At 34.3% G+C, this 15,138-nt stretch overlaps 2 protein-coding genes across 3 annotated transcripts; both read left to right on the top strand.

The window, feature by feature from the left end:
* The first annotated feature begins 1,082 nt into the window (after positions 1–1,082).
* LOC112769409 (protein TIC 100) lies at positions 1,083–9,431 on the top strand. Of its 2 annotated transcripts, none has more exons than XM_025813929.3 (12): positions 1,083–1,469; positions 3,318–4,154; positions 4,247–4,318; positions 4,663–4,752; positions 4,853–5,026; positions 5,162–5,252; positions 5,637–5,699; positions 5,797–5,863; positions 6,583–6,686; positions 6,778–6,904; positions 7,013–8,016; positions 8,888–9,431. In XM_025813929.3, exons 2-12 carry the CDS (start codon positions 3,514–3,516, stop codon positions 9,284–9,286), a joined length of 2,832 nt encoding a protein of 943 aa, XP_025669714.1. In that variant the 5' UTR covers positions 1,083–1,469; positions 3,318–3,513; the 3' UTR covers positions 9,287–9,431. The 2 variants fall into 2 exon arrangements, with proteins under 2 accessions (XP_025669714.1, XP_072082467.1); XM_072226366.1 differs by having other exon boundaries at positions 1,286–1,469; positions 3,252–4,154.
* Positions 9,432–10,739: 1,308 nt separating this feature from the next.
* On the top strand, positions 10,740–12,929 carry LOC112769096 (peroxidase 44-like). Its single transcript, XM_025813512.3, has 2 exons — positions 10,740–11,008; positions 12,022–12,929. The coding sequence occupies exons 1-2, from the start codon at positions 10,808–10,810 to the stop codon at positions 12,784–12,786; spliced, it is 966 nt and encodes a 321-aa protein (XP_025669297.1). The 5' UTR covers positions 10,740–10,807; the 3' UTR covers positions 12,787–12,929.
* Positions 12,930–15,138: the final 2,209 nt, after the last annotated feature.

Genomic DNA, 15,138 nt, shown 5'->3' with positions numbered 1-15,138 from the left:
ATGAAAATGAAGAGAGAGAATGAAAATGAGAATGTTGACAGGAATTATATGAGAGAGATGTGGTAGTCTGTTATTGATATCTTCTTTCTTTTAAGTTGACCAGGGTTTCTCAATTTTAAATTTTTAATTGTGTATTTCCCTTAAAGACCATGAGAACAAATAAAACTATATATATGTTCTCGTTGAAAAGGACAATGACAATAATTAGATGGATAATTTTATGAACTTTTATTTTAATTAAAAGTGAGTTGATGTTAATATAATTTATGTTTTGTAATTTTTATATTAAAATAAATTTTATTATTTAAAATTAGTTTAAAATGAAAGATTATTAAAAATGATATAAATTTATATTATTTAAAAACACTTCTTTTTTTCTTTAATTTTTTTTAATAATTTTTTTAGTATAATTTTGTTGAGAAAAAATTAGACTTATATGTTGAAATTTAATACAATTTTGACTATAATTCTTTTGTATTTTCTTAGTTTTTTATTTAGAATTATTTGAGACTCAATAATTTATATTATAAAAATTAACAATACTAAACAAAATATATAATATTTTAAAATTGTACAAAGCCAACAAAATGGAATAGATCACTAAGAACGACGGAAAAAATTCAAATATATAGCTGGAAAAAAAATGTTGTATAGAGTTTCTAATGATTACTTTAGTCTCTTTTTGAAGATGAGATTGAAGGATAAAGTTAATAAAAATATATTTGTGTGTTTTATGTGAATAGGAACTAAAACATAGAGTTAGGTGAGTTAAAGTCTCAAATTTCCTAAAATAATTTCTGTACATTTCGGAAGGACCCAAAATGACGTCTTTTTGTATTTATACCAAAAAATTTTTTTTGATCTTTTAAATTTTAAATTTTTATTTTAGAGGGTAAAATATAATTTCTTTCTCTTGAATAATTTTTTTTTTTGGTCCCACATATAAAATAAATGACACTTTATTCTCTAAAGTAAAATTCAAACTTTAATAATTTAAATAAAAAAAAAAAATACTAATCTCCAACACGAAGTCATTTTGTATTTATAAAAAAAAATATAATCTCCAGCTACCTTCACCAATTCTCTTCTTTACCCTGTTCTTGTTTTTCAAATTCACAGTAACAACATCATCATTACAAATAATAATTAAACTATCAAATTTATATTAGTTTATGTAGACATCCAATAATTATGCTCAAGCCAATAATTTGATTTAAATAACAAAAACTTTTATAAATTATAGCAGTGGCAACAATAAATATGTAACAACATCACATCGATCAACAACAAAAATTAAAACATAAGCAACTAAAAAATGAATAAATGGGAGAAGAAGAGGTAGAGCAGATCGGCGGAGTAGAAGAAAGAAGCAGGCCGCCGGAGCAGAGAAAAGCAAAAACACATGCACGAGAGGAGGCGCCACGGTGGCCCAAAAAAATTAACGACAGGGAGCGACGGCGACAAGAGAGGTAACGCTCGCAGGAGGTTTGCCTTCTGTAATTCTTTCCATTTTCTATTGTCTGTCTGTGAATTAACAAATTATTATTTTGTTTCTTCTGAGAGAAAAAAAAAAAGAAGAATTAGGGATGAATTGGAAAAAAGAGAAGGGGAGCGTGGAAGGAAAAAAAGGAAAAAAAGATCGGAGAAGAAAAAAGGGACTGGTGAAAAAAAAGAAAAAGAAAAACTGGGAATGGGGAAGGGAAATGGAAGCATGAAAGGAGTGGGAGAAGGGGAAGGAGAACTGAGAAAGGGTTGGGAAAGGGAAAAGGGAGTGTGAAAGGGAAAGAGAGAAGGGAACTGGGAATGGGGAAGGGGAGCGTAAAAGAGGAAGGGAAAGGAGAAGTGAAAAAGGGTTGGGAAAGAGGAAAGTAAAAAGGAAACCGGGGAAAGGGGAGGGGTGTATTTTTTTTTTAAATATAAAACGATGTCGTTTTAGTCATTTCTAATAATAATGATGGACGAAAATTATTTTAGGGACTACTATGAGTCTTGGAGGACAATTTCGGGGACAAAAATATTATTTTAGGGACTATTATGAGTTCTGAAGAACAATTTTAGGGATGAATTTGAATAATTATTAACTCTAAAGATCACTTTGAGGCTTGGGTGCAAGTTCAGAGACCATTTTAAAATTTAACTTAGAGTTGGGTTGGTTTTTGAAAAGATAAAAAAGAATCAAATAAAAAATTAAAACATTAAAACATAGTAACTCATATACTATGGTCTTGAAATTGATAATTAAAAGTTGTTATATAATAATTTGAGTAAAGTATCGTTTTTGTTCCCAACATTTGGGGTAAGTTTTAAAGTTGTCTCTAACGTTTCAATCGTCCTATTTATGTTCCTAATGTTTTAAAATTGACTCAATATTGTCTGCCGTTAGGGATCCATTAACATAATTGACGGCGGGACAAAATTGAGACGATTTTTAAACGTTAGGGACTTAAATAGGACGAAAACGTTAGGGACAAAAACGATACATAAAAATAAATTTTTTAATTTAGTTTTATCTTTCAATAATATTAATTTTTTACTTTACATAATATTCAATTATTTTTTAATTACATCTAAATAAATTACACTTAATCACATTACTTTTATTTTAAATAAATTTATTTTTTTATAATTTTAAAGAATTTTGATACATTAGAGGCAAAATGTATAATTTATATTTTATTATATATATATATATATATTATTTTTTTCTTTTCTGCAAGTTTATATACTAGTCATTCTATAAACATTTCATAATAACTAAAAATCTTTAAGAATAAAATTATAAAAAAATTAATTTATTTAAAACGAAAGTAATAGGATTAAGTATAATTTACTTATATGTGATTAAAAAATAATTGAATACTATGTATAGTAAAAAATTGATATTATTAAAGAATAAAATTAAATTAAAATTTATTGTTATGTATCATTTTTGTCCCCAATGTTTTCGTCCTATTTAAGTCCTTAACGTTTCAAAATCGTCTCAATTTTGTCCTGCCGTCAATTCTATTAACGGATCCCTAACGGCAGGACAACATTGAGTCAATTTTAAAATGTTAGAGACTTAAGTAAGACAATTGAAATATTAGAGACAACTTTAGAGCTTACGCTAAACATTGAATACACAAACGATATTTTACTCATAATAATTTAGTTAAAGATATCAACTAATTCAGTATCAATGTATCATTCACTAAACTAAACACATTTGATATTCAAGTTGGTTTTTAGTTTTTACACAAATAATTTGATAGGCGGGGTGCTTTGTGCCATAAATTTGGTTGGTATTTCCAATACATGTTCCTATTTGGTTATTGAAGAGTGGAACGGGAGAAGGCACAAGCGAAACGACGTGCCTGAATGTTGTCGTATTGGTGATAACTGATAAGCCAACCAACGAAACCCTCCTAATCTTTCTCTGCTTTGTGACACTCGCCACTAGCTGCTACCCGCCATCACACTCACTCACTTACCTTATCTTTATCAAATTCACTCGCTCACTCACTCACTCACGAAATGGCGAAAGAACAAAACCAAGAGCCGAACCCCGATGAGCAGCAACGAGGCCCCAATGGCTCCTCCGATTCCTCCGACTCCAACTCCGACTCCGATTATCCCTCCGATTACTCCTACTCCGACTACTCCGACGGCGAGCAGGACGAGGACCAGGACCAGGACTTCCGCAAGGCTTTCAGATTCCGGCGCAGCGACGAGCCGCTCCCTCCTCACAAGAACAACCCTGAAGTCAACTACCGCGACTTCGCCGAGGTGCTTGACAGCAAGGTCATGCAGAGTATCCACGAGGAGGAGGACCCTCTCTTCCTGGAGGACGAAGAAGCCTTCAACTTCCCCAAGGACCCTCTCAACTGGACCGAGGAGGATCTTGGAGAAATGTGGGCCGATGGGGACAACAACATTGGTGGCACCGGTTGGGACCCCGTTTGGGCCACCAAGGACGAGTGGGAGTATGTTAAGGATGAGATTGCTGAGGGCGGGAAGCCTCCCATTGCTCCCTTTTATCTTCCCTATCGGAAGCCTTTCCCTGTTGTTCCTGATAACCACTTTGACATTGACAGCCCCAAGGCTGTTGTTCATGAATTGGATAGGATTGAAGAGTTCTTGAAGTGGGTCAGCTACATTTTCGAGGATGGAAGCTCGTAAGTCGTTGATATTGTCAAATGGACGGAGTGCTTTGTTTCTAATTTGTTTTGCTACTGCTAATTCTTTTCTTTTGTTGATTGAATTGAAGGTATGAAGGCACCGTTTGGGATGACTATGCTCAGGGAAAAGGTGTTTTTGCCTCTCAAGATGGTCTAGTCAGGTTTGTATCTTTTACTTGATCCTTGATTTTTGTTTATTTTTATCATGTTTGTTCTTTTAAGGCTGGGATAGTCTAGGTGTTGTATTAGGCATGGTTTGCTTATAATTTAAGATCCAAATGTGGTTGGGCAATCAAATTCTTTATAATTATAATTAATAATTAATGACCGTGGATTGTGGTTCGTCTTGGGAATCCTTGCGGCCTATGATTCTTTGCTGACTGTCAACTTTTACATTTGCCTCTTCCTTTTATATGTATAAGCTCATCATTTCTTCATATGTCATTGTGTCTTGCATCTGATGTTGCCTGATTAATGTTTTCACAGTGTATTTTTTCTTTCCTAGGTATGAAGGCGAATGGCTCCAAAACAACCCGGAGGGTCATGGGGTAATTGAAGTAGATATACCTGTTGTAGAACCTGTTCCTGGATCCAAGTATGTACCTTACTCAGAGGATGCTTCCTTGTATGTTGCAGTGTGAACGTGCATTCATTTATTTGTAATCAAATTGGATTGTTTTTATCAATTCTCTCAGGCTTGAAAAAAAGATGCGAGCTCAGGGAAAAATACTGCAAATGGATTTTATGTCTGAGGAGGACAGAAAATGGCTTGAGATGGATATTGAAGATAGTTACCGTCTTGCAGACGGAAGATTAGAAATCCCATGGTATGAGAATCAGGAATGGGTTAGGCAATTTGGAAGCAAACCGTAAGTGTTACTTTACCGTATCTTCATGGATAATGAGAAATTGCAACTCCCCTGCATTGTTCTTTTATATCTTTGTCTGGTGCATTATAACACATTAACACTGACCTGAGAAAGCTTTTTATATATTGATGACAGGGAGAAAGGTCGGTACCGTTATGCTGGTCAGTGGAAGCACGGTAGATTTCATGGATGTGGTGTTTATTCAGTTAATGAGCGTATCACATATGTAGGTCCTTCCAAACTAACCCAATGTTTAAATTTATTAAGTCCAATAAGCCTCTTTTTACTTTAGAAATTCTTTAAGTGGGGAGGGAGCCGGTGTACGAGGTGAAGAAATAATTGAAAAAAACAATAGATGAAGTGCTTTAGCCTTTAGCTTCCTGTAGAGTGTCATACATTCTACCTACTTATTGAGGCATTTACTTTTATTGTGCATGACACCGTTTTGAGCGTTACTATCAGAATTATTTGATTGAACCTTGCAACTTAGTATATATACAGTGGTGGAGGATATCCGTCATCTCAACATAAGGGGTGATTGCATTATCACCATATAGAACCATGTTCAAAAATTATTTCTTTCGTACTCACATAATTTGTGTGCGTGCAGGGTAGATTCTATTTTGGAGAATATGTGGGTGAAGGTGAGGGATGCAATGACGAAACTTCAGCGGTATTAAATGCTCTTTTCATGTACAAACTTTTAATCTTTGAAAGAACTTTACATTCTGGAGCTATGGTGATAATGATATGTATTCTGTCAAATTCAGCTGCATTCTGGTATAGCAGAAGTTGCTGCTGCAAAGGCTCGCATGTTTGTGAACAAGCCAGATGGAAGTACGCCATTTGACTATCTTGCATTTTATTGAGAAACTTAAATTCATGTATTTATTTTTTCTTTAATGGGTTTTCATTGTTGATGGTTTATTTGCTAGTTCCATTGATTACCGAGTCAGATATTTTAGATTTAGGAGTAAAACTTCATTCTTCACCTTGTCCATTTAGGCTTTCCACAACCAGTTTAGTAACCAGTTTCTGTTTCCTAATATATGGTTGTCTCATTAAATATGGGCCTACAGCTGGGATTTTATTTTATATATAGAATGTTAAAAATGACGAGGTTTACCTCTCTGTCCTTTGGATGTTAGCATGTGTGCTTGGCATGTTAGTACTTAGTAGAGTCTATTCCTTTTCTTACACAACAAAAACCAAGTCTTTTCCAAGTAAGTGGCATCAAATACATAGATCAAGTGATATTGTTGCTTCATATTGTAAACCTTGTCTATAAACAAACTATTTAAGTCTAAACTTATCTTTGTTGTGCATCCACTTATTCAACAAAACATTCTCGTAGATTTAATACTGAGCTTATGGTCAGCCTTTTAAAGCCCAACATTCAGTCCCATTTAATATTTCAAGTCTTTCTTCTTTGTTATACATTGAAAATTTGTGTGCTATATTGTAACAAGAACTTAAGTTATCTTTCCCTCCCCTCTATAGATTGACCCCATGCTGGTCATCCTTTTTGTTGTTACTTATCATTTAATACTTTGCAGTGGTTAGAGAACAGAGAGGTCCATATAATGATCCACAACATCCCTATTTCTATGAAGAAGAGGATGTCTGGATGGCACCTGGCTTCATTAACCAATTTTATGAGGTAAGATTCTGTTGGCAAAGTTTCATTCTAGTACAGTTCTTATTTTCATTGGATATATGGAAATAAAAAAATGGATATAATCCTGTTGCAGGTCCCTGATTACTGGAAAACATATGTGCAAGAAGTAGATCAGGAAAGGGAAATGTGGTTAAACTCTTTCTATAAAGCTCCTCTTAGGTTACCCATGCCCTCAGAGCTTGAATACTGGTGGGCAAATGGTACTTATACATTCTTATCTCAGTTTTGAACGATTTAGTTATATCATTTTCTCATCTGTCAATGAATACACATCACTTGTAGTAATTCATTGTGCAAATTTTAATCAGAAAAGTATCATGCGCCTCCTGAATTCATCCTCATCAACAAGGAGCCAGAGCCTGATCCTGAAGATCCATCAAAGCTTATATATACTGAGCTTCCTCTTATCCTTCACACACCAACTGGACATCTTATCAATTATGTTGAGGATGAAGAGCATGGGATTCGTCTATTCTGGCAACCACCTTTGAAAAAGGGAGAAGATGTGGACCCAGATAAGGCCCAATTCCTACCCCTTGGTTATGATGAGTTTTTTGGGAAGGTTACAGAGAAAGTCAGGGGGGAGAGCCTGTGGGACCGACTTTTACTTGCAATTGGAAATACATGCAAACCATGGTTTGACAAGCTAAATAAATGGGCGGAAGAACAGAAGAAAAAAATTGAACAGAGACAGAAGGAACTTGATGAAGAAGCTGAACTAATAGAAGCTGAAGTGCGTCTGGCAGATGCCATGGAGAAGATGGATGAGTTGTTGAAGTTACGAGAGAAAGAAGCACAAAAGAAGGCCGAAATGGGCTTACCAGATGAGGACGAAGCTGAGGATGACGATTTGTTCAAAATTGAGGATGAGGCCGAAGATGAAGATGAAGATGAAGATGAAGATGAAGATGAAGATGAAGATGAAGATGAAGACGAGAAAAAAGATAAAACTTCTGTAACCAAACAAGATAAAAAAGCTACAACTTTAGCCAAACAAGAAAAACAAGCTGCTCCAGTAGCCAACCAGGATAAAAAAGCTGCTCCAGTAACCAATCAGGATAAAAAAGCTGCTCCTGTATTCAAACAAGATGAAAAAGCTACTTCTATAACCAAACAAGACGAGAAAGCTCCTGCAGAGGAGGAAGAGGAAGGGGACTATGAAGGGGATGAAGAAGAGGAAGAAGATGATGCACAAGCAAGTTTTGGGTCTGTTGAGCAGGAACAAACAACGGATCGGCAGAAGGGAAAAAATGGGAAATCTCCATTTTCTACATCTTCACTTGCATTTGCCTCTGCCAGCCTTATCACTGCAGTGAGTTATGATTCCTTGCATTTGATGCATGTTTTTCTAAATGAACGAACATGTTCAGAAAGCTACCAAAATCACTTTTCTTTTTTTAAAATAGAAAAAACTTCATAATTAGAAAATAAACTTTAATTAAAAACTAATAATTTAAGTTCAAAATATAGATCAAAAGCATAAGTAGCTTTTTGAAGATTATGATTATAAGCAAGGTCGATTATTTTGGAATTATTATGTTTTAACCAATTTGTCCATAAGGATAAAAGATATAGTATAATTAATCATTCCATACCCTTTATAGTAATCTTATCATAGAAAAACAAATATTTTCATACAATTAAAATAAAACAAATTATCAGCTAAAATACGCATACATAAATTAATTCTCATTTAGTTGACTATATAAAAATACGATTATACAAATAAGTGATTATCAAAGTAGTTTCAATCTTACTGCCTTTCCAAACATATCCTATGTATAGGCCTATAGGGCTACATTTGATCAAACTTGTTAAAACATATTCCAGTATTCTTGGGTCAAATGTTTCTCTTTATTACATATTATGTCCCACTGAATAACTTTGAATCTGACGTTTCATACTAAAATATTTTTCTTATCAACAATTTAGTTGACAGGTTATTTTACTTTTCTTCATGCTATGTAAATAACTTCAATGAGTCTCGTTGCCATTTACTATGGAGTTAATCAACCTAGTATTTGTCATTTTTCCTGCATATCTTCTTGTTCATGGAGTAACATTTTTTTTATATGTCATCTTAATTTCAAGTGTTTTTGTTGTCTCTAAAAACTTGTTTGCATTCAAGTTTGGATTTGATCAAAGTCAGGTTCCTGAATCAAATTTGTCTGTTGCCTTATCAGGTTCCATGCATGCTGCAACAATCATTTACATTCTGGAACAAAAGTAGATCAAAACCGGAGCCAAAGTCACTGCACAGCTATCGAACCAGTGACCTAAAAACAGTTGATTCAGTCAAATTTCATCATGTAACTGGCCAGAAGATTTGCTTGAAGGCTATAGGCAAAGCACATAGGAGTGTCAAGGCTATAAGCTATTCAGGTGGCAAATTTAGCGAGGTGCGTTCTTTATCTAAGACTCGATCTTATTTATTGGATTCTGGGAATTCCAAGATGGAGCCAAGAGCTAGTTGCATCATGTGGTTGCATGAGGCACCAGAGAGGGATTTAGACAGCATACTGTCGTTGCATTCGTCAATATGTAGTTTTAATGCGAAGAGAGGTTCACAACCTTGTTTGTAGGATTATTCAATTCATGAAGGCCATTTTTAATGCTTTGCTGGCCTTTCTGTAGCATAAAACCGGCATGTTTTTGTAGCTTCTTGCCTGAAAAGCACGTTCCGATTGAATTGTTGAGTATTCTATGCATTTACACCTTCATATTCAAGGTTTCATTCTATTTCTTTTCACGCAATTTTGTAGTACTATAAATGGTTTTCTGCTTCTAGTACTTCGGTAAGTCAAAGCTTTATGTTTAGATATAAATATTTTAGCTTAGAGTTATTTTATTCTCGTGTAAAAATTAATATAAATAGTTTAGTTATAATCTAGTCATTTTTAATCCAGTTAATCAAATAAGTTAATCTCTTTTTTCCTTGCCCATATTTATGATAAACACAAACCCAAACTAGGAATGTGAAGAACGAGGGACATTATAGAAGTAACAACTAGAATTTATGTCTGAAACAGTGAGCTTTTTACTTTTAAGTTTTACCTCTTGTTACTTGTTAGCAATTTATGTGTGCAAAGTAGTAGATGGGTGTGAAGCGAAATTTACATATTTATCCTTTGTATATATTGCTTTAATTTTGTGATAATAATATTGGACAAGGGCATAATAGGAAAAAAAAGACTTAATGAAAGTGGTTGAAGGTGCCACAAAGGTGTCACATAATAATATATAATGGTAAGTCTAAATATGGTATAGATTTTTTTTTTTCAAAGTTAAGAGTGAGAATTGAACTCGCGACCTCTAGATGAATATGGAGAAATTATGTCATTTGAGTTATAGCTTGTTGGCATAAATATAGTATAGATTAGTAAAGAAATAAAATGTTTTTTATCTTAAAAGTTTATTTAATCCTTTATCACATTTAGATATGTTTTTATGAAATAAAATAAGTATTCCCATATTCTATATATCATAGAGGAAATAGTAAAATATATTGCCATTTCTTTTACTTCTAAATTAATTATATACACTGTTGCTAATATAATTTAATAGAAAATATTGATCAATTCTTGAAAATTAGAAAATGTGAATGTCAGAATGGACAAGCACGACAAGCCACCAGTCGTTAAAGTTGGATAATTAATAATTATGTTACACACAAAACCCATTAAAGTTAGATAATTATGTTACACAAGACCATATATATACTTATCTTCAATTAGAATATTATTAAGATATTAAGAATATTTGAGTGGAAAAAATGTCACCTACATAGACTGGAGATTGTTTTCAATTCATCAATTGCGTTAACCGTGTGTCCGTGTTGCACATGTAGTAGGTCAGTATTGTGTAAACCAATGATAAATTAGTGTTGATAATATTGTGCAAATGTTTGTTATTTGATTTGTAGATTTTTGTCAACGACGACATTATTTTCAGGGGAATAATAATTTGAATATTTTACTTTTTTTTTTCTTTCAAACGCCACACCCTAAAGACCACTATATATACACATGCTTGGAATTCTCGATCTCGTAGCAAAGACACACAAACACATTCATTAAACAAGAATTACTACTATAATACAAAAGATGCAGTTCACGATAATTGTAGTAATCTTGTTCTTTATCGTTCCCTTGGCATTGGCTGATCTAAGGGTTGGTTTCTATAGTTCAAGCTGCCCAAAAGCAGAAGCCATTGTACGAAAAGTTGTTCAAAGGAACTACTTGTACATTGATAGATCCATCGCCGGAGGCTTGCTTCGCTTGCACTTTCATGATTGTTTCGTTCGAGTAAGACACAAAACACATACATACATACACTAATTATGAATCATTAATTCTTTCTTTGAATTATATTTTAAATACATTACCGGAAGTATATATAAAGCATATGGAATGATATAGAGCGTTATGTTATTTTCTCATTTACATAGAATACTTATTAAATTTATAAAACATGTATGTCATTTTGTTTTTTTTATTATTATTATTATTACAAATTATCACTTTAATTAAGAAAGTAGTTGATAATATTTGAGTTACAAAAGATAAAAAAAAAACATTTTATAAAATTGCTTTTAATTAATATTTTCAGATATTCTTACTTATCCGTAAGCATTATTTACTAAATAATAAAAAATATGTTCTTTGTTAATTATAAAAATCTTAGTTCGATACACTCTAATACAGATGCGGAGCTACATACAGAGAAAGAAGGGAAACGACCTCCCTAATTTTAATTTTTTACATGTAAATTATATGTAAATTTCAGTTTAGCTTCCTTTAAAATTTTATTTTAGTCTTATTTTACTGTGTAAATATTTTTAACCTCCACTAACATTTCATCTAGCTCCGTCCTGCTCCAATGCGTTGTTTTCTATTTCTATCTTTCTCATTATATTAAATAAATAAATAATTAAAAAAAACAAATTATATATGAATTTAATCTTCATGTTAAAAGAATTCTACAGAGTTATATCTAAACACATAGATTTATAAATTTAATTTAATAATTTTATAGAGCTTTTTACATTGAGATTCAACTATGTTATGTATATATCAATAATAATCACTAAATTAGTCAATAAATTAATTACTTATAAAAAATATATATTAAAATATAAAATAGCTAATTTATTGGTTAATTTTAAAATTAGTAAAAACTCACATGCAAATTTGATGTGAAGTTAATAGTTAAAAATAATTAAATAATTAGACAAATATAATTAAATTATCATCTCAGTTTTCACCTTTAAAATTAGAGTAAATAAACATGGTCTCATGGATGATTATTTCGTTTTCAGGGTTGCGATGCCTCCATATTAATAGACCCAACAGAGGACAACGAATCTGAGAAAGATGCAGAAGCTAACGAAACCGTTAGGGGTTTCGAGATCATCGACAAGGCCAAGAAGAAGCTAGAAAAAGTGTGCCCTTCAACAGTTTCGTGTGCAGACATCATTGCGCTGGCAGCAAGAGACGCCGTCTCCATCACCGGAGGTCCATGGTACGCCGTTCCCACCGGCCGACGCGACGGGTTTGTCTCGAATCCTTCAAACGCAGAGATCCTTCCAGGACCAAGTTCAACAGTGTCACATGCCCTTCAAATCTTTACATCAAAGGGCATGACACTTGGCGAAATGGTAACCCTTATGGGAGCACACACCATTGGTTATGCTCATTGTGGTTTCTTCAGGAAAAGGCTTGAAGGTAGAGACTCAACAATGGATCCTTCTCTGAACGAGAAGCTTGTGAGGCTTTGTGGGAATAGTAGTAGTAATAATAACAACCCTACGACGTTTTTGGATCAGAACACTTCTTTTGTATTTGACAATCAATTCTATGAAGAGATCGTTAACAAGAGAGGGGTGCTTTTCATTGACCAGCAGTTGGCTCTGGATTCTTCGACTAAAGGGTTGGTCTCCAAGTTCGCCACAGATGCTGAGAGCTTTCGACGAAGCTTTGTGAATGCCATTGTCAAGATGGGAAGCATTGGTGTTTTGGTTGGAGATGATGGCGAGATTAGAACTCGTTGCTGGGATTACAATAATAATAATAGTGATCCTTAGATTGTGACTTTTTTTAGATTTGTTTTTCATGCTCACTCTCATGGAAAAATATACATATTATGAACTGTGATAATTATTAGCTATCCTACCTGATGGTAACGTCGAAAGAAAAACGATATATATAACTTATTTTTAAAGGAAAAGTATTGGGAGATAATATAAATATTAAATAACGTGAATAATGGTTTAAAAAAAAGAAAGTAAATTAATTTTTAAATTTAAATTAATAGGATTAGATAACGTAATCTCTTCTATCACATTATATTTTTATTTGGGGTAAGTATTGTTTTGGTCTCTAAAGTTAAGGGTTAGAATCGAAACCGTCTCTAACGTAATTTTCGATTTAGAATCATTCTTAACATTTTTTTTCATATTAAAATCGTCATTTTTAATAAAATTTTTAAGTTTATTCCTAAACTACCCTTACTTTAATAAAAATTTATAAAATTAAAAAAATAAAATAAAACAACGCGTGGGGGAGGGGGTGGGGGAAAGGGGAAAGGAGAAAGGACGCGAGGTGGGGAGGGGGAAGAGGAAAGGGGGGAGGGGGAGGGGGACGGCGGCGGCGACGCTTGGAGCCGCCGTCGCCGTCGTCGTGGCCGTCGCTGTTGGGGATCGCGAGGGAGAGAGAAGACGCGAGCCACCGCCGCCGTCTCATATGCCTCGCCGCCTCGCCGCCTCATATGCCTCGCTGCCTCGCAACCTCGCCGCCTCGTCGCCTCACCGCCTCATATGCCTCGCCGCCTCGCCGCCTCCACCTTGCCACCTCGTCGCCTCGCCGCCTCATCTGCATCGCTTTCTGCTTCTGCATATTGTTTCTGCTTTCTTGCTTTCCTGCTTTCTTGCTTCTGCTTTCTTGTTTTCTATTTCTGCTTCTTGGTTTGGTGTCGTTGCTGTTGTTTGGTGTTCTTGGTGTTGGTGGTGGTATTGGTGTTGGTGGTGGTGGTGGTGGTGGTGGTGGTGTTGGTGTTGGTGGTGGTGCTGGTGGTGGTGTTGGTACTGGTGGTAGTGGTAGTGTTGGAAGTAATTGTGCTAGTAGTGGTAAGGGTATTTTTGTCCAAAAAAAATTAAAAGGACGATTTTAATATGAAAAAAAATGTTAAGGATGATTCTAAATCGGAAATTACGTTGGGGACGGTTTCAATTCTGACCCACAACGTTAGGGACCAAAACAATACTTACCCCTTCTCATTTCATCTCAATTATTTCTCTTCTCCTACTTACGTTTTCTCTTTTTATCACGTCACGACAGAAACAGCGTCGTAGCTTCAACCATCACAAGATACAGTGCCGTTGAACGCCATCTACCATCGCAACTTTCTCCTCGTGCACCGCAGCCACCACCAAATGCCGTCCACCATTGCGGCGCCTCCTCACGCGCCACCGAACACCATCTACCTTCGCGGTTTTTTTCTCGTGCACCGCAGCCACCGCCATCGCAGCCCCACCCTACTATTATGATTGCAAGCATTATTATGTGTGCTACCTTCAAGACCACAAAAAAGATAAGTCAAAAATACGAGATTACAGTTATTGGAGATATGCTGATCACAACGTGGTTGGTTTCATTGATAATAGTAGTTAGTGAAAGAATAGCATATGGCAAGCAACTATTTTTTTTATTGGTATTCGGTTGCATAGAGGCTATTTATTTCTCATATGGAATAACAAAGTTTATGGAGGGCGGCTATATTCCAATTGTGTCTTCTTTATTCTTGAGAATGATTATGAAAATCTGGTTCCAGTGATGACATGTTTATGATTGCATGCATTATTGTTTGTGCTGCTGATCACGACCCTCTTTTTCTTATTTTCACTTTGTTGTGGTCAATCCATAATATGTCGGATGGTCATTTTAGTAGGTATGTGAATGATTATTTTAATTTTTATGTAGATGGTTATTTGATTGAATGAGTTTAGTTAGACACAATTAAAATATATTAGATGTTCAATTCACTAAATATGCGGATGATTATTTTTTTCCTTAAGTGGATGGTTATCCTTAAGCGCCGATGAGGTTCCTTGTTGATGAACTAGAGACGGTGAGGTGGATCTCGACGACGACGATGAGGGCTAGTTGGCAACCAAGCGACAATAGAGGATTTGGGGGTAAAGCTGGTGCTTTGGTAAATTAGAGTATAATAGATGGTTAAAATTTTTGAATTATTAAATGAGATTTTTTTGTTAGATAATTTTAATGGAGTGTTTTTTAGCCCATTATTCACGTTTGTTGTTCAGACTTTTCGTTGTCTACCTAACGGAACCAATTTTTAAAATAGATATATTAGATATTTCAATTTTATATATACGGGTTGAATAGAGGTGGCAACATGCATGCACCCTATCCGCGGA

This window comes from Arachis hypogaea, chromosome 18 (assembly GCF_003086295.3).
Source record: "Arachis hypogaea cultivar Tifrunner chromosome 18, arahy.Tifrunner.gnm2.J5K5, whole genome shotgun sequence".
Lineage (NCBI taxonomy): Eukaryota > Viridiplantae > Streptophyta > Magnoliopsida > Fabales > Fabaceae > Arachis > Arachis hypogaea.
The sequence above is the reverse complement of the archived record's forward strand: the minus strand, read 5'-3'. Positions and strand labels throughout refer to the sequence as shown.